Source organism: Colletes latitarsis, chromosome 6 (genome assembly GCF_051014445.1).
Source record: "Colletes latitarsis isolate SP2378_abdomen chromosome 6, iyColLati1, whole genome shotgun sequence".
NCBI lineage: Eukaryota > Metazoa > Arthropoda > Insecta > Hymenoptera > Colletidae > Colletes > Colletes latitarsis.
In genome coordinates, this window is record NC_135139.1 from 13,170,108 (window position 1) to 13,190,472 (window position 20,365).

General features: G+C 33.8%; 1 protein-coding gene across 1 annotated transcript; it reads left to right on the forward strand.

The window, feature by feature from the left end:
* Positions 1-1,660: 1,660 nt before the first annotated feature.
* Positions 1,661-19,264, forward strand: LOC143342550 (prostaglandin E2 receptor EP3 subtype). The gene is made up of 6 exons (XM_076766565.1): positions 1,661-1,861; positions 3,686-3,925; positions 13,807-13,984; positions 15,094-15,332; positions 18,304-18,532; positions 18,953-19,264. Exons 1-6 carry the CDS (start codon positions 1,661-1,663, stop codon positions 19,066-19,068), a joined length of 1,203 nt encoding a protein of 400 aa, XP_076622680.1. The 3' UTR covers positions 19,069-19,264.
* The last annotated feature ends 1,101 nt before the right edge of the window (positions 19,265-20,365 follow it).

Sequence of the window (20,365 nt, forward strand, 5' to 3'; positions counted from 1 at the left end):
ATTAAAATGAAATCTATATTATTAAATATTCCATGTTGCACGAAAACTTTAACTGTAACGTTGCATATTTATGCACATTAATAACAATGATTTTTAACACTGCTTATTTCTCACTTTAATATAGAAAATTCCTAAGTTATGGTTTATTCGAACGAATTAACTTTCATTTAGAAGTGTTCGTTATTTGTAAAACCCTCTGAGAAATTATACAATCACAACTTAATCAAAATGAAAAGTTATTTCAAATAAACTATGATTATTACAAGTTAAGTAAGATAATACATTATTTCAACGATTATTTTCCAAGTACTTCGTTTTAATAACGCCGAAACCTCCGTTCGCATTGATCGCGTTACGCAATTATTTAACTCGTTTGCCAAGGAAAAGAATTGTCGCAAGGCACGATATGTGGTAATCTCCTTTGTTGTTTTAAATCGAACGGAGGCGGTTCGTTTCGACGTGGAATCAAATTTACAACGACAGAAACGGCTAAATTCGATTGCAAGAGCGTCCCAGAAATATGGCGCCAAAGAGACGCTTTAAAATCCCGCGCACGCGCAGTGACGGGGTGTCCGGCGAGTGTAAACAAAACTGGAGGCGACCGCGTGGTTTGGATCAGTGTGGCAACGACTCCCGCAGTCGAAGGAGTCAGTGGAGGTACCTTTCCCCTCTTCCAAATCTTTAGTTTCGATCGGACGATTCGTAGGTTCGCAACGTTAATTCTCCGGACGATACTATCCAAACGAGAAGAACGTGTCGAGTTTTATCGACAAGAACGACGATCCCGATCGGAGGACGGTGGATCGAGGTTCGAACGGAATTAAAACAGTTTCGTCAACAGTCGATCGATTCAGTCTGTTAAAAATTTCTATTATTAAGCCAAAAAAAATTCGTGATTCTTTTCTAACAATCTGCTATACAGCAGACAGTGCGTTGATATTTCTGAGAACTTTAAAGTGCGGTTTTGTCGTCTCTGAAGAATATTTTCATTTGTACTTTTAATTCGAAGATTTTACAAGATAGAAACTCGACTGCTCGTAGTCGTCTCGTTGAAATTCAGCATTTGTGATTCGATCGATAGATGCAAGTCTGTTTGTTGCGTCGTTCGTGCCCTGTTGCACGCGCGAGCCGGCTCGAATAAGGGCCCTGGGAACTGCAGGTAGTCTTACAAAAGGGTCCAGATCCGACGTTGTCACGTTTCATGAGAAAGTCGCCCGTACGTAGTAGGCCTACGAGCTGCAACACCGCTTACGGAGTCGAAACGAGCGATAATAGAATATCGAAGATACGCGATAGCTGCAGCGATACGCGACGAAAATCAATGAAAAATAACGTTTAAGAAACTTAGAAGATAGAGGACAATGATATTGCTTTAACGGAGAAGTCTTAAGCCATTGGTTTCAATAGAGTATACATTAGACGAAGAAACGGAACAGATAAAGGGGAACCGAAGAAAATTTACAACTGCTTGAGATCGACGATACCGAGCGCGTATCGAGGGTGAACGAACCTTATAAATAATGAGGTCCCTGAATCGTTGCATCGTCAAACACATTTCCCAGACTTCCGCGTGAGATACGAAGTTGTTAAAAAAATTTGTTGAACTGGAAAAGCACAGGCAAAGAACGTTTCTTGACGCTCGTTACGAAAATCGTCGAAAATGTCGTTCACCACGTCGAACGATTGGAACGAAACGTTGTCGATGATGGGATTCAACTCGACCATGATGGTGCCTCACGTTGTTTTGAATCCGCCAAAGAGACACGTGGCTCTGGCTTCTCAGGTGGTGCTCACCCTTGTGTACATAACCGGTGTGATCGGCAACGTGTCGGCTCTAGTCATTCTCTTTCATCGTGATAAGGTAACAACAGCTTTCAGAGAAATTAAGAAACTATCGAGGGATTAATACTATCGTGGATATTTTGGGGGGAAAAAGGGATATTCAATTGGGGTATTACTTTCGAAGCGTAATTCATATTAGAGTTTTACCCTTTCCGAACGAAACCTATAACTATAATTCAATACACGGATTGCTAAAATTCTAGGTTGGAAATTTTTAACGAGTTTCGAGAAATTTTTTACGCACTAATTACTCGAAGTACTTTTACTGAAATTCGGAAAAAGATTGTCATTGTTCTGTGAAATATGTTTTCTTGTATTATTGATAAACCAAATTAAGAGATGGTTAGTTTAAGAAATATTAATAATAGCATAAACAGGCACAATTTATTTTAGAATAAAAGTTCAAAAAATAAGTAGATTTTTAAAAATAAGAATGTACATTATATGATAATTGTTACAGATTGTAATATCTGCAATTAATGTAGAAAATAGATTTTATTAACTTCAAAATGTTTAAACTTACGTATAACTCAATTTTAAGTTTGCATAAAATATAATAAGTCAAAATTTAGTTAAAAAATTCTAAAAGATGTCCAGGTATCAAATTATGCAAAGAATACAAATTAATTGTGTACTGGTTTGCTTGCATATGAATTATCTATATATGTATATATGTATAGAAGAGAATTAAAGAAAACAATTTGAATAATGCACTATTTATATCACATATACATAAAAGTAATGTAAGAAATTAAGAATACTAATTATACGTATACTGCCATAAAGCATACTGATGTAATTAAACTATTTTCTTGGATAACAATTTACTAAAATTGACTCTTATCTCTAATTACTCATTTCATTGTATATATAACACAATCACTTCATTAATTTCCAAGACAGATTTAGAATTAAGCCATACGTATGTCTATATATTTTAAGTAAAATAAAATTTGTTTCCTACATCATAATACATATATATAATTCTTATTAAGCGAAAGCCTCAAATCTCACATATTTTTTTTTTTAGAATTGATTTACTTTGTGAACCTTTACACCAAATATCGTAAACAATGGTTAAAACATTTACTGTAGAATAAACTATACTCGTTTATGCTATTATTAACTATATTGTCTTTATATTTTTACTACATAGTGCTATATAATGTTTACACTATTATTTAGAATAATACACAAAATCATTATCTAGAACAATGATACAAAAGTTAGGCGAACAAACAGACAATTGACCCACTTATAAACGCTCAGTAAGTTGGATAAATCGACTTTCAATTTCCATAAATGAATTTCAGGTCCGGTAAGTGAAGGAATTAACTAGGGGAAGACGTTTTAGGAAAAAAAGTCCCGGATTACTCTGTCCCTACTTTCTTGAACGCTATCGCCAGCCAAGATAGAAAGAAATGGAAGAGTTCCTCTTGACTGAGCAACTGGTGGGAGGTTTCCAAGTCGATTCTTTCACTTGCCGGATTTCAATGATGTTTCTCATTAGGCGTCCAAAAATGTATATTCCGAGGCACGAATAAAATAATATACTTCGTCAATTTAACTTAAGGGGACAATTAATTCAGAGATTATCTCCTAAAACAAAATTTCTTATAATTACCAAGCACTACAATACGAAACTATAAATGCATCCCAATTAAAATCTTCAAACGAATTTCAATTTGACAAAGTTAACTTGATGAAGAAAACTCGTATAATGTTAAGATCCACTATAATCGTGAACTATATGTAAATATTACGCGTAAAATAAATATGTACAATGCAAACGAATGCAAGGATTGGATGTTATGAAGTAAACGAAACGTATCTTCTTTTTCAGAGGAGAAATCGAAAACACTTGCTGATGTTGCGTTGTTTGGCCACAAACGATCTTGTCGCGTTGTTGGGGATGCTGATACAAATGTACATCACAATTTACGTGGGCAGCGTAATATCCACGAGAGGGTTTTGTTCTCTTCGAGTTGTTTGGAGACTATTCGGTTTGTTTAGTGGCTGCGTTGCCATCGTAATGGCTGCTGAAAGGTGGCTGGCCTTAACGAGACCCTTCGTTTATCAAAAGGTAAGTCATGATCCTAGATAATCCCCTTTGAAAAACTTAAAGGGCGCCTATGGAATCGACAGACGTCGATTGATAATTCGTTTCTTCAAACCGGATTTAGATTATCTTTTTATTATTTGGTAATACCCACTGTCAATTAAAAGAAAGATACGAAACCAATTAAAGAATTATATTTCTGTATTATACGAGGAAAATAAGAAATACTGTGTTTCAACTAATACAATAATATTTGATATAATGGTTATTTGAATAAATAATTCTCTGTGGTTCGTTAATTTGGTTTCGTTTGTAAGAAAAATTATCTAAACTTATTCAGCATTTTGATGTTTCAAAGTGGCGAATATTTTACTGAGCTTTAGTTATCTTAAACAACGCATTCGTAGATGGTCTAGAGTTTTATTATATACAATTAAAATTGATTTAATGGATAGACGAGTATTTAATACTAGATCAGAACTTTGAGAAGAATTAATATCGCGATTGAACGACATGAAATATTTTAGAAAAATTACGAACATGGAAAATGACAGGTTCAGAAATGACGTTAAGCATTTGTAAAAAGTTGTTGCGTGTTCAGATGGTACAAATAAGTCTATAAAGATAAACCAGCAAGAAAGGCGTTTCTAGAGTCGAACAGTCTTCGTGGGATTTATCTGTACGTGATAAGGGTCACGTTACGTAGGTCGCTCTTTATGTATGGACCTGACCCATTTTTAATAGACTACATCTACGCGAAGTAGCATGAACAACTGAAAGTGACAACGTTAAGCGTTTTATTGACATTACTGTTCCTCTCGAGTTAACATGGAATGCTTTCACACACTCAGTCATTGAACATCTAGACGTCGAACGACTTTTAATGTAGACCAAGAGGATCGAACATTTATATTCGCTGCTAGTAAAGTCAAAAGTAAATAAATACTTTTCTGCACTTTATTAACATAGAGAACACATAATGAATCAATTAAACTGTGACTCTTTCATTAAAACTTAGTTTCTTAATATAATAAACATCGAAACAATTATTCAAAGCGTAAATTTTCTTAGAAATAGTCGAGTTATTAATCAATTTCCTGCCGCAAAGCAAACGTTTTTGCACACGTTTCGCTGGAATTCGATTATAGAAAAGACTTTCGCATTGAAATTCTTGAGATTCCGCAGTCGTTGTACCAACACTATCGGATGGACAACGCGGGAATATTAACTCAGTCATTTCGATGTGATCAACGAAGTGCTCGAAACAATTTGCGTCCTTTTACGACGCGACGGAAATAATTATTTAAACAGACGCCAAAACAGCCTCGAAACATTATTCGACTTTCAAAAGAGCTTCCGTTTAATCCTATTTTGTGTAGGGTAACTGCCCCAATAAATAATCGATTAAGAAAAAATAAAATGTCACCCGGAAATTAATTTAAACAATCATTTTTATCGTTGAATCTTATGCTTTCATTTTTGCATTTAATTGGTGAAAATTTAATACATTTAATATTCTTTTGTTCAAATAAAATTATTTTAAAGAGAAAATACTATTAAAATTCACATTGCAGCAACAATCAATCAAAAAGCTACGTTAGAATCATTTGTTTTTGCATTCTATTCTAGCAAATAAATAATGTTAAGGAGCAGATGATGTTGAAAGTTGTATTCCAGGCGATTAGTCTTCGTTTACGATAACACGATTTGAACGGAGACATTTATGATGTCAATGTCAAAAATTCTTGAAAACTGTGATTTAGCGTGGAATTAATTATACTGTGTTATCTTATAAGGCTCACAAAAATAGCCAAATATATCTTGATTTTTTAATATGAAGAAAAAACTAGTTATGATATTTGATAGACAGCTGGAATTAATAGTTAGTGAAATTAATTAATGAATTGTATTTTTCCTATCTCTTTTATTATAATCGATGAAATGAGATAGGAAGTTTTCTTTGGAATGTCTAAAACAATTCCAAAAGAAAAATTGATGTATCAAACACTAATTTTGGTTCACTTCAGGAAATGAATTTAATTAGGTGTATGTAGGACAAGTAGTATATAACTTGAACAAATATAAAAAATGTAATGGCTTATTTAATCATTTATTTATTCACTTTCTTATCACGTTTTCCCTTTCTCAAGTCTTTACTACTTTCTTATATTTGCTATACCTAATTCTTTAGTGTATGCTGTTTATTACTTTCTTATTACGTTCCCATTTTCTTAAGTTATGACTACTTTATTATCCTTAATCCTACCAGGATGTGACTTTGAGTGACATATCAAGGTTAAGTAGCTGTACGATATATAAATAAATGTATATACTAATAACATTTTATGTATTAATAAGACATAAAATACGTAAAATGTCGTTCCTATATGAATTTTTTTACAGATCCTACAGTAACTCGTACTTGGTATTAATCATATCCCGACATGATTAGGCTCATATCTATAATAACTCTTTATCGTATGTTTTTCTTTAAATTGTTTTTAGAAACGATTTACAATTTCTGTGATATTCTTTTAATTGAAGCATTATTTAAGTAGAACATTTTCTTTGCAAATATATTCATTGAAGCATTTACGGTGGATTATATTAATAAGGTTCAAACATACAATATGAAGATTTCATTATATATTTTCTTCGTGAAAGAAAATGGAGTGAAAGATCACGAAACTTTTTTTATGTAAAATTTAATTCTCTGTATGATTTATTTGAAGGAACTTTTTAGAATTATCTCAAATAATATTACAAGAGTGATTTTTATTAATATCTGCTTGAATTTTAAGATGGGAATATAGAATTTAAATATAAAATTTCATTGAAATCATTGATGACATACATTCCCAACATATGTATATATTATAGAGACTTATATTAACAGATTAGTAACACTTTTTCCATATTATGACGTGTCTTTAAACATAACAACACTTTTGTAAATGATTATTTCTGAAATACCTAAAAATTTTACAATTACAGATCAAGTTAGAATTATATCTATATCATATCATTATTTGGAGCAATCAAAACACAATTTTATTTGTGTAACTGACTCGTTTAAAAATTGCTATTGTCAAAATCTTAGTTAATACCGAGCTACTGATTTTTGACACTCGACTTCCTGTCCTTGCTCCGGGCCAAGAAACGAAACGTTAAGGTCGAAACGTTCACGAACTGGAATCGCGTTGCTTTCAAAATGACGGGATAACGATATGCGCAGCATTATATTTCGTTTCTATACTTTTTCTCCGAGCACACGCGTTTTAACGGAACGGGGATAATAAACGAATTCGTTGCTCTGTATCGTCTTCAAGAATTTTACGATATTTCTAGTATTGTTGATGGGCATTTAGCAGTTCTCATTAGGTATAAATATTCTGAGTAATTCGGGGAATTGTGATTAAAGAAGGTCGTGGGTCATTTGAGAACGTGCGTATACCTCGGATTCCACGATATTGATAACAAGTGATAGCTTCGAAAAAGACCTCAAGCTGTTTCCGAGAATAAAAAGCTACGTAATGGAGAACATGGCTCCAAATCACAAGTTTCTTGTTTGCCTTGTGTTTAAAGAAACGAAATCGTTCTTTGCTGTTTTACAATATGGGTCACGTAGCAGCGAACAACTCGTAACCCATATTGTGACCCAAATATGGCCGCGTGTTACACCTCCACTCTTTTCGATCGCTGTTGCATTAATGTATACTAAACGGTTTTCTAATTTCTAAATTTCTAATTCTTTGCTCTCTGCTTAAAACTTGTACCGTTACAGTAAACACGTTGCAAAGCCTTTCTTTACAATCAGTGTTTATATTTTGTATTTGTCTTTTGATTTTATTTTCGAAAAAATCGACGCGATAAATTTAGTATTTCAACATGAAAGTTTTTTGATAATCGTACGTCTGAGTTAGGTATTACAACACGATGTGTTTATACACTGTGTTTAGACTCTAAAGTTTGTTGAAATCTATCAGGGTAACGATAGTAGGAACAATGACTATTTTTTAGAGAAAAGATATGGGGGACTTCGGTTTCAAGGCATCTACCGTGTGTTTTGTAAGACAAAGATTCAAGGCCAGTGAAATTAAAGTAAACCACACTTCGACAACTGCGAATGAACCTCAAGGATTCAACTTCTACTTAAGATACGTGTATCCTCGCACGTACATTGCTTTCATTAAACTCTGAACCATACATTTGATTTAACTATGTCTATCAAGCCTTAGTCTTCCCTCGATAAAGTTATCTTCGCGAGTTGCGATTGTGTATCAATTGTTATTCAAGGTTCATACAACCTCTTTTATTGACACACATTGTCTACATATTGTCGTAGAATTGTGTGACACTTTTCACAAAAGATTTTGTAAATAAGGAAAATATATGTAATTGTGATAGTGTAGAATAAAATATTTCTAAATACAGTGAAGAAACTTTTAAGCTATCCTCCAATGTGTTCATTTGAAAATTTTATTTATTTAGTACGGGAATAAATTGAATTACGAGCGTAGAAAAATTTATACATCCGGTGAATTTGTAATAAAAGACGATAATTAATTATTCAATTCGAGGACAAATTATTTATATACGTTTCACTGCTGTTCAAGCTATTTTTTATCGTGCTCGTGAAAATTGTTAATACAACTTCGAAAATATGTAAGAAAGTATTATTGCTTTCGCGTTATTAATACGCATATAGATATTTTATATTTATAATATTTGTTTCACTTTTATGTTTCTTTATTTATTTTATTTTAAAAATCATTGGAATAATTTCCCGAGTACGTTCTACATCAAGAATATATATACAAAATAGGAGTACTTCAAAATTAAATGAAGAAGCAGGAAGAGAGACATATGTGTGGCTATCAATAGAAACTAAAAAAGTGCTTACGTAGAATAGATATTACATCACGTAACATGCTAGACGAAATCGTAAACTATCGTTTACAACAGCAGAGTGTTTTACCCGTAAGTCGTTTTCATTTCGAAAGAAAATATTTCACACATTATCCTTACTTTACAATATCAAATTAATATAGCATGATGCTTCGAGGTTCGAATAAAATTTTGTTTGGAAATATTCATTTTTGTGTCACGTGATTATGGATAGTAAAGGTTTTTTCATATCCTTTTGTAAATTTTTCATTCAAACATTATTGATAAATGCTTTTTACATATTTTTACAGAAATCATATATTTTACTTCATAAAGAAATATTGAATTATTAAAAGAATTCTTTCTTTCTGATTGTTTAAATTTCGTTGCTTTGAAACAGAAACATTGCAATAATATACCTTGCTAATCTTCTTAGCAAAACTGAATATGTTCTTATTCATGTAATAGTTATTTTAAATCATACCAATTGCTTGAAATTAATCGAACAATACGTCAAATAAATTCGAACGAAATTATACAGGGTGTTCGGCCACCCCTGGGAAAAATTTGAATAGGGGATTCTAGAGGCCAAAATAAGACGAAAATCAAGAATACCAATTTATTGATGGAGGCTATGTTAAAAAGTTATTAACAATTAAATTCAAAAATTTCAAATGGTCCTGGAAAAATTATTTTCGGTTGTGGGGTTGAATTACAATCATTTTTTATGAATACACATACTCCTGAAATCCTACCTACTTTCGAGAAAAATATTCGAGAAGATGTGAAATTTTTCGACGACAAAAACAATTTTCAAATCATTCTAAAAAAATTATATTTAATTACAGAGATCAATTATAAGCATTTTTGGTCATTACACATACCCCCGAAATCCTACTCAGTTTCGAGAAAAAAATTCCTTACCGAAAATATAATTTCTGGCCAGAAATGTCTGCCCGAATTTTCATGCGAATCTTTAAAACGTCATAACTTCTGAACGGATTGGACGATTTTAATGTATAAAAAAGCAAACTACGCGTATTTTGATGGAGAATATGTACAAATTGCAAAAATATTCGAAAAGTTGGTCCTTGACCCCGCAAAATGAGAAAAACCTCATAAAAATGGTCCAATTTTCAAACAGCCATAACTCCTATAATAGTGAATATATTTCAATGAAACTTTTTTCTGAAGTAGAGCTCATGGGTACCTACAAAAAAGTATTAGACAACTTTTCTGTAGGGCGTCAAACAAAATTACTAAAACTGAAAAAGTAATTTTTAAGAAAAATCGACAGGGGGTAGGTGCCTAAATTTTTCGGCGAAATTGAAAAGTTTGAAATCGTTCTGGAAAAATTATTTTCGGTTGCGGGGGTCAATTACAATCATTTTTGGTGAATAGAAATACCCCCGAAATCCTACTCAGTTTCGAGAAAAAAATTCAGTACGGGCGAAACTTTAAACGTTAATAACTTTTTAACGAAGTCTCCATCAAAAAATTAATATTCTTGATTTTCGTCTTATTTTCTATACGTGGTCGAACACCCTGTATAGAAACTCTTAGCTTTTTATGCTTTCAACTGTTATGCGTTGTTAACAACGTGTTTTATTTTACTTTAATTTAACTAAAATCTTTAATGAAAGAAATTATACCACTTGGTAATTACGACTTTACAGACTTTTATATCCCCTTAAATTGATCAAAATTGTGATAATTCTTTCTTGAAACACAAGAGGAACAGAGCTCAGTCTACTTTATCATGCGTTCGTTTTAACGAACTATCCTAAAAAATAGACCACAATCAAGGGGTCGATTCAAAGCAAATTGGAAAGTGGACGGCCCATGAAAACCCGAGCTTCTTGTTAGTATTCACCCTCGGGGATCCTGGATCACCTGAAGCGCTATAAATTTGTAACGCGATAGTATTTACCTCGAGTCAACACGAGGTAGCTCGTGGATAAAATATACAGTAGAGTAAATCGGGGATTATAAAGCGGGCGGATCAGGGATTAGCAACGATTGGAAGCGTGTAAATTGGTATTATCTGTTCCCTCAAATATTACTGTTTCTTATAATCTCGTCGACGCTTTGATGATGTTCTCGATGAAAAAATAGGGACCACGCGGCCAAAGTAAACTAGACCAACGATTGGGCAACGCGTGAAATTATCTCTTCATAGTTTCGTGCGATCTGAACGATGTGTATACCTCCATGGCAATAGAATGTACATATTTAGATCTGCGAGGAGCGATTCACGATGTAAGAATGTACGTTCGCGAACAACTACGACCAATATTTTAGTTTTCGAAAATGTTACACAAAGTAAAATTAGCAATGGAACTTCAAAAGTAAGTTCCAATTTTGAACAGTTAAATTTAAATCTACAGGTTTCTTTAAAATCATTCTTTTCTGTCATTATTATTATTTTCAGATTATCAAGTACCTATGGTATTCTTTATGCATAATTTAATTGTAAACTAATAATTAAAATTGTAACTTTTTAATAGCATCTTTTTTTGTAATATAAATAATACGAGAGAAATAATTACCAAATATTAATACTATTCCAAGAAAAGTATCATTGGAACTACCATCCAAATTTTTGCAATAATTTCGATGGCTGTTGAAATATTGATTTGTAACGGGGGACGTGACTCATGCTTTAACGGAGAACCATTAAAAATAGAAAATAAGACATCGTGTCACACATGAAATTTATCCAGCAATTAAGCGACTGTTAATTATCAATTTTCATGTAGGAGATATTGCGTCTTTTATCAAACCAACTACTCACGATAATGAAGAAAGGGTTAACGTAGGACATGAGAAATAATAATCCATCAATAGATAGACGTAAATAAACATTACGTGATATATTCTGGAATATTTAGAAGAAATGAGCAATTGAAACCTCCCTTTCCGTAACTGCTACAAATATCCATTTTCCAATCATTAAACATAATATTTAAATATAAAATTTCTTTTTCTCTACTATTGTTTCAAAGGTTGTTTCACGCCTAAAGAGAGCCATACGTTATGGTCGAAACGACGTGAAAAATAAATTAAATAATATATAACTCCCCTGTCAAAATTAATCTCGTATGCTTATATGAACAAAAGAATGCAAAAACATCCTATTTAATAGTATCTGTTAAGCTGAAAATTGAAATTGAAATTTAACCTGTGTATTATACACCAGCAATATGAATTAAGCTAAGAACAAAAGAGTTGAAACCGTTTCACCCTGTCTGACATTTCTTCTTGATAGTCCCTGGAGTGTTAAAGCTGAAAGCACAGTACTACAGGGTCTACACAATGTTCGTGTAATAATTAGAGTTACCTTAACTTTTTTTCCAATGTCTTCGTTTACGAAGTTCTTTATCATCCCCAGTGGGAAAACCTTATATTCTTCTTCCTCGAAAGCACTTAGCCATCCGCGCAAAGGGTCGGCGAAAAATCGTTGCCAACGATTTTATCTCATCTTCCATTTCCCCGGGAACGTGATTCCAGGGCATCCGAGTGTAAACATAAAAGAATACGATGTGGAGTAATTGTTTCTTCGATACGGTCTTCATTTATGTTTTGATGAAAGTATCGCGTATATATTGTCCAAAAATTTCCTATAATTTAACACGTGTAAAAGCAGTGAATGTTACGAATTATTATAATTAAATTGCATCAAATTAAATTACGTATTATATTTAATACTTTGATGATAACGTACTGGTCAACCTAGTAATTCAAATTAATGTACTTCCACCTTAAACAAATAACGTACTGATCAACCTAGTAATTTGAATTAATGTACTTCCACCTTAAAAATTTCTACATTAAAATAGAATTATATTTATTCGATCGTGTTTGGACACTAAACGTTTAGGATAACTGACACATACTCATAAATATCATATCATCATATATCCTCCCTTTGAAAAATACTAATTTAATACGGATATAAAAATTAAATATCATATAAGCGTTAACTAATATTTTGACGGTTTATACATGTTCCCCATATTCTTCATTAATCCTTTATTTATTATTGAAAATACTTGATTTGGTAAAAAAATGCAATATATTCCGTTTGAAAATTGACAATTAATTGCTAGGTAAACTTTTGCATTTCAAACTGTATGTTTTGGCCGTCATTCATTTTTTCTGACAAAAACAATAACGTCTCGAGATTCCTTTCCCCGCATTTCTTTTCGGTTCCTAAGGAATCTAAAAGAGGACTCAAGGTCGTTGGTAGTGACCCAAAGTGTAATAACCCTAGATATACGCCCACGCAGTCGTACGTTCACCTATTTTAGGTCATTCATCCCTGAAATGCAAAACAAACGACCTACATCGTTACTTATGGAGACACTAACGATTTTCGTAACTTTTCTCGTAACTCTTTCGAGGAGGGAGCGTCTGTGACAGCCTAATTCGTGACCCATTAGAATTGAATCAATATTCGTTGGCTGCTTTTCCGCCTAAGGTCATTGACTTTACGATATTGACGATTCAGGCTGTTGAAAGTTTACGACTAGCTGATCATTTAAAATAAAGCTCCCTCATTATGGCAAATTATATCGTTTTTGACAATTTTCCAATATTTATGGACCCTGATGAGACATTAATACCATTATATATTTCTTTTTAAACCCCATGTGTATGGACGTGTGTATGTATGTATCTATATGTATATTTGCCCTCTGTTTTGTTTCATATCTCCAAAGTGATTTATTAAAGAATAAATTTCGGTACGTTGACTCCTACATACAAATCTTTAAAATGCCATTAAAATTTTAACAAACAGAAGATTAATTCTTACGTCTCAATATTTTTCGTTAGAGTGTTCAATCATTTGTTATTATTAGACATTATGGCTATCGAAAGCCAGAAAATTTGTCATGTTCCAAACTAATGTCGGAGTAGTTTTAGAACCGTGTTGATAGTTTGTTCTGTTTTCATCAATGAAGTAATACCTATCAAAACTGATGTCGCTTAATCTGTGACACGCATGTGTTCTTCAGCAGGTGACGTATCCGATAATTGTACGTTGTATGCTGGTCCTTTGGCTGGTTGCTCTAGCGTTGACGAGCCTTCCAGTTTTGGGTTTTGGTTTGTACTACAAAGGCGAAAGATGCGTTCGATACAGAGAAGCTACCGAGGCAGCCGACATCGCGTACGCTTACGTTTGGTTTGTCTTCGGTAAGTAAACAATACTACACTAATGAATATATTTTTCAGCGTTGGGCAAATTTTATTCGAGTAATAAAAATTTTAGATTTATTTGTAAATTAGCTTCGACCATAAAATAAGCAAAACTTTTACAAAATAAAAGTAACTATTCTGTAAATTCAATTCTAAAAATACGAAATAATAATGCTGTTGGAACAAACTAGATCCGTTACTATTTTTCATCTATTCTTAAGAAGTTTATTTAATTAATTTGTAGCGGCCATTGTATTGCCACTACGCCCTTGCCATGGTATGAATGGAATGGAATGTGAGGATAGTTTTAAGCTTTCTATTTTTCCATTTTCCCAGGGTCTCGTGCGAGCTTGGTCGTCCTGCTATAGTTCGGGCCGCGATATAGCAAGGTCGTAAACTCGAGAAGCTGTCAACGTTTAAACGTTTCAACTCCCGAAACAAGTGAATTGACAGAAGTATGAGCAACTAAGGGCCTTAGACTATGGACTATAAACACTTGACGACCAGAGCCGGGCGAGACGCCTGTTTTCCTTCGAGGAAACCTTGACTTTTAGGACTCTCTTTCGCTGTAACTAAACTTTCCCTACGCTAAGTATTTTCCAGTTTCGTTTTTCCGTCTTTCTGTCCTGTCTCTTTCTCTCCCTTTACTATTAGGGTAAGGAAGTGTATATATAGAGAAGGGGTTGAAGGAACGAAACTCAGTCTGTTAGAGACATGTTGCGTATCAATCTGGCAAAGACGTCGTCATGTTACATAGCTAGTACCTATTAAAAACGTTGTCGTAAGGAAGTCTGGTAGAGACGTTCGTAATATTAACCTACGTATGGCTACACACCCACATCCGCGAATAAACATTTAATAATTGTAGGGTAGGTAGTCGGATCTTTATTTGAACCACCAGCCCCCTCAAATTTAATTCAGTTTAAGGGAATGTATTTGGTTATTCTAATTTTCGATCGACTATATGCTTTAGTTCAAAATGAAAATACTATCAAACGGTGATAAAAGAAGACTTGGGATTTAAAAATTTCCCAAAGGTTCTGGAAAATTCTGGAAACCAGATGCGTGTTCGTATTAAAAATTTAGACGATTGTTTGTAATTGCAGGGACGGTACTCTGTCTGTCGATAGTCTGGTGCAATTTAGCCGTTTCCAGAGCACTTAGCAGGCTAAGTCGGAAGGCTGGTGCTCTTCGACGCGTAACGAGATCTTCCTCGAGAGCGAAACCACTTTTGACGGTGGCTGGACCACCGTCAGAAGTCGTCGCGACCGCCGAGGAAAGAGCGTTTGCGAGATTGATGGCCGTGCTATCCATATCGTTTGTTATCTGTTGGATGCCACAAATGGTAAGTAAATAACCGTCGAAGTAATTAATTGAATTTTCTGCAACGTCAACTGCGCGCTAATCACGTATCTCGTTTACTCGATTAGAATTTCTAACGCCTTGATATACAATTTAATTTCAAGTAATTTTTCAAATGTGTATTGTTTCATTTTGTGTAAAATGATTTGGAAGATATATACATTGGAAGGAGATTAGAAGATTAGGAGTATTCAGGAGTAGCTGGCAAAATTCGTATTCAGTAGTAAAAAATCAGGATTCGTTTGGCGATATCTGCGAATTTTTAAGACATAATACTGTTAATTCCGTCCACGAATATTCAAACACTTTTGGCGCCAATAACATAAATAATTCAGTCCAGACTTATCATAAACAAAGAGTGATTTTATCATATTCACTGATTAAGTCGATTCTCGTTCCATCATGGACACGTTCCTCTTTCTTAAACTATTTTAATCAGACAAAAATGAAAAGTTGCAGAAATGATAATGAAAAATAATTTTTGGAGAACATAATTATATAATTTCATTACTTTTTAAATTATTTAGCGAAGACTCTAAAATGATATAAACATACAAAACTAGAATGTGCTCAAATTTTGTTTGTTACCGCTAAATCTATTTTATATTTTTTCAAATTGATATACAAATGGCACTTAATTTCTGCTTGAGATCATCGTTTCATTGAGGTTAAATTTTTGGGCAATGAACCGTAACTGAGGGAAGTCTGGAGGAGGAAGACGGTTCCTTCCGGCTACTCTCGTTTATGGGAAGCAACGGCTCTTACGTGACGCGCTTCCTGAAGATTCATTCGACGATAATATTTACCCCTACGCCATCGAAACATCGATAAAATTTGCGATCGTGTCGACCGTGACTAGACTTTAAACGTGCACCAATGGATTCGCATTCACCGTCGCGCATCGTCTTTAAATTGTCGATCTTGGAGATTTATCGTCGGGCATCGCACAATTCTTAATTCAGCTTCGATGGTAGGAGAGGGTGGAGCAAGTCGACGACATTGACAAGTAAATTTTCTTCGAAATTGCACACTGCTGAAGTGTAAGAATAATATTATTCTTAACATTCTTCCCTACTAATTTTTTATTCGAACAGCACGTAGTGACTCATAAATATTTTTCAAACCTGTATCAAATTAATTAGTCCTTTTCTTACAAATAATGAAGGTCATGGCAGACACAGAGGATTAACCCCTCAAGAATTCGCTTTGAGTAATGGTATAATACTTAACCAGCTTAACCCTTTGTATTCAGTTAAAAAATTTACATTAAGAATTCCGCGATGTCAACTGTAAATATATAAATATATTGTAAATACGATAAATTTACATTCATTATGTTTTATTTATTCGTGTACAAAGTAGGCTAGTTTGTTTGTATTCTTATCGTCACGATTCAAGAATTTTAACAGAGAAACCAATATGCCATTTATGGTTTAACAAACAGGATTAAAATCTGTATGAGAATTGCAAACAAATCTGTGACAAGAATGCGTGGAGAATGCAGTGTTCCACTATAGTATCTTAAGGTTAGATCTCTATAAATGAGGTCTCGAGAAAATTCTAATAAACGAAAGAATTGGATCGAGTTATGAGAATATGTGTCAGTGGAGGGAAAGCATTCCCATAGTTCAAACACACGCATTCTTCAAATCTTTCGTACAGTGTAATCGCGAAACATCCTGTCGCCAAGAATACAATTGCATCGAACAATACACTCGGAGTTACGCTGATCGCATATTCACGAGTTTCCAGCATTTCCTTCTTATCCGACGGATATCTTCCACAACTTTCTCGTCCTTTAACGCGGGAATTTTCATCGAATTCGAAACGAACAAAAATAACCGTACAGCCAACGCGTTCCAGCCCCGAATATAAAGTGTTTAGGACCGTGAATGCGTGTACGGTCGAATTAATATAACGATTAGCTTGTTCGGTGCTTGTGAATGTGACGCACTTCCGCCGCCCAGCCCGAACATTGAAAACAACGATTTAGTTTGAAATATCCTCACGTACCATCGATCGCGACATCCGCAAACGATCGATGCTCGTAACATCAATGTTGCCTTTTTTACGCTGAACAAAACCGAGCGTAGAACAATTTGGAGAAACGACGAGAAAATTTTCCACAACGCGTCGTCGAGGACTGCTTATTCCTGTCGTTGACCCTAAAGTCAACGCGTGGGGCCATGTTGACTCGCGACTTATCTAAACATCCAATGGCGGTGATGATATCATTGTTTTTAACAAAGAACCTCGAAATACAATTATACGTTTCGTGGGTGTATCCATCAAATTATGATTACGTTTCAATAATACCGAACGAAATTCACGTTCAGCTGATTAAACTAACTTTATTTATATGCTTGACATACTCCTTGTGCTCTAGGTTAATTTTTAGTGACTATTTGCATGTTGTCCTGGTGGAAGTTTAGAAAGAAACGTGGAAAAATCGGGAATTGGGGTGTTTTTATGGAGCTGCTAGAAAAAGAACTTTAAAATAATAGAAACTGGAGGGTAAAAGTCTTAATTCATGTAACTCAAAAAAAAAGATAAATAAAGAATGCTATTATGTAATATACATATAGTCACAAAGTTTCCGAATATGCAATAAAAAATACCACGTTCTATTTTAAAAAAACCTGACGTCTAGCGTGAAAATCCTATTTCTAGTAGTTGCAACTATCATCATTTCATAGAGCAGTTATTACAATTTTTTAAATTTTGCATTAAAATCACTCCCCTCCATTTTAATAGGGCTGGTCATCCTGCATATATTGTTATATTAATGAAAAATATTGAATTTCTGATCCATCTGGTCTTGTACTTTTCTTAGAATGGATCTGTCAAAGATTTTCTTTTGTTGAGATCTATGGGTGAAGTTTGCTAACACACGATCTAAAGTTTAAATAACTCAGAAAAGGGTATTAATACAAATTGTTTCTTTGTGCCGCCAGATCTCAATTCCATTGGCACAATTTGCGATGCAATTACCTCAAAAAGCGATACTCGCACGGAAAGTGATTCGTATGTTTCACGTGGCAGCCGATATCCTTCTTTGTATTCACTTCACCTTGGATCCATACATCTACGTGCTATTGAGGATGCCTAGGCCAAGATTCTGCCTTCTGAAACCCCTCTGCAAGATCTGCTGGCCAGGCAGAAGCCGATCGAGTTCATTCACAGGTAAATCTAACCTGTAACCTATTATTTAAACAATTTTTAAGATAATAAAATTCTTATTCTTTAGCAATATTCCCACTTCTTTTCTAGTCGAACTGTACGCATGAACAGAGGTGGGCAAAATTCTTATCTAGATAAAATATTTCAAATAACAAGTAAAAGATCAATAAACTAAATAACGAACAACTGTTTAATTTTTGTCATCTGCTATTCGAATTAAATTCTATAACCATTCTTCGAGATGCATAAAAATATCGTTTGAATCTTGGTCTTTAATTAGGCTTTAATTTATGGATTTTATTTGATTAGAATTTAATTTTCATTCGAAGAATAAAATCGTTAAGCAAAGTATAATTACTATATGATCAACACACGTTGGCTTATTTATACGAGGAAAATTAATTTTGATTAAATACTTGTCAGGAACTACGGATCACCAGGGCAGCAGTGGCGGTGATCCATCGACGCCGATCACCGAGGCACCCTCCACCCCCGTCAGCGAGGAACACGATCCCCATTTGGTAGCAGTATCGGTCTGAGACAGGCTTCAGCGAATGATCTTCATCAAACATCTCAAGAGCTTCGACGACACGCACGTTTAAGCCGTACACTCTTCGAGAACCTTTGAAGATCTTCGCTCAACACACCGGGATGACACCGCGAAATTTAATCGATTGACACCGACCTACGTCGCTTCATTGTTTCAGTAATCGAAGAATTGCAATTGTTGGGAGTTCGACGATCGTTATTAAATTCAAATATAAGGACGATGTTTATTAAAAAAAAATTTTGAACAAGCATCTTTCATCCTTAGGAATTTTAAGATCATACGTCGAGTTGAGGGACAAACGAATACGTTGAGATTGATACCTCGCTGATATTTCACGTACAAGTTTTACCAATAATCTGCATTTTTTTTAATTATTCCTACATTATACCTCGTTAATTTTACTGGTCATTTATATCAATATCGTAACCACTAGTGGACTTAAAAGAATTCAAAAAAGAAGCCTCATGAAACATCACGAAGAATTCTATCCCTAGAAGTTATAAATAGGAATGGAAATATTGCAGTTCAACGTTTGTTAACAAATAAAAAGTAGACCCCTTATATCCGTCACTGGACGCAACGACAGATCAATATTTCATGAAGGAATTATAAATTTGTTATTTATTTAATACGGAGTTTGAAACAAATTTTGTACAGTTTTTTCTATTAAAATTGTAATTAGATTACGCGAAGGTAGTTTACGAATTGAGGTTCTGATTCTCTCGTCTAAGAGTTGTCTCGGCGATTTAAACAGATCAATAGCATTCCAAAAACTAGTTATTATGCGTCGTGTAAGTATCTTTTTAACTGACGTACATTACCTGTTAACTTGTAAAGTTTCAGAATGTTTAAAGTTTCGTGCACGACAAAATACGAGGAGCTCTGCTCGTTTGTAGTTTGCAAGCGAACGTGAGTCTCGTTTAGTTGTGCGATACTTTCTCGAAAATAATTAATGTTAATAATAATTGCATACTATGTAAGTCAAAAACGAAAAAATCGTACAGCTAGATTCGATATAATACTTCTGTAAAATTTGCGTAATTGTTTGTCTAGTCAATAAATTAATGCAAGTATGCGATAAAAATACAAATTGAACATAAAGAGTGGATATTTACCAAAGTATTCAATACTAAAGCGTATTTAATCGTACAACGTACTTTATCAAGTAGAATCTAAGACAAGAGCACATGTATATTTTCTTGAATATATACAACAACTGAAATACTTATATTTACACAAATAACGTTGTCAACAGTTTTTCATAACGCGTATGTAATAACAGTTAC

Coding starts and splice junctions, on each gene's coding strand:
- LOC143342550 (XM_076766565.1), top strand. CDS start 1,661: ATGTCGTTCACCACGTCGAACGATTGGAACGAAACGTTGTCGATGATG. Junction 13,985..15,093: donor TTACGTTTGGTTTGTCTTCG/GTAAGTAAACAA, acceptor TTGTAATTGCAG/GGACGGTACTCTGTCTGTCG. Junction 15,333..18,303: donor TCTGTTGGATGCCACAAATG/GTAAGTAAATAA, acceptor TTGTGCCGCCAG/ATCTCAATTCCATTGGCACA.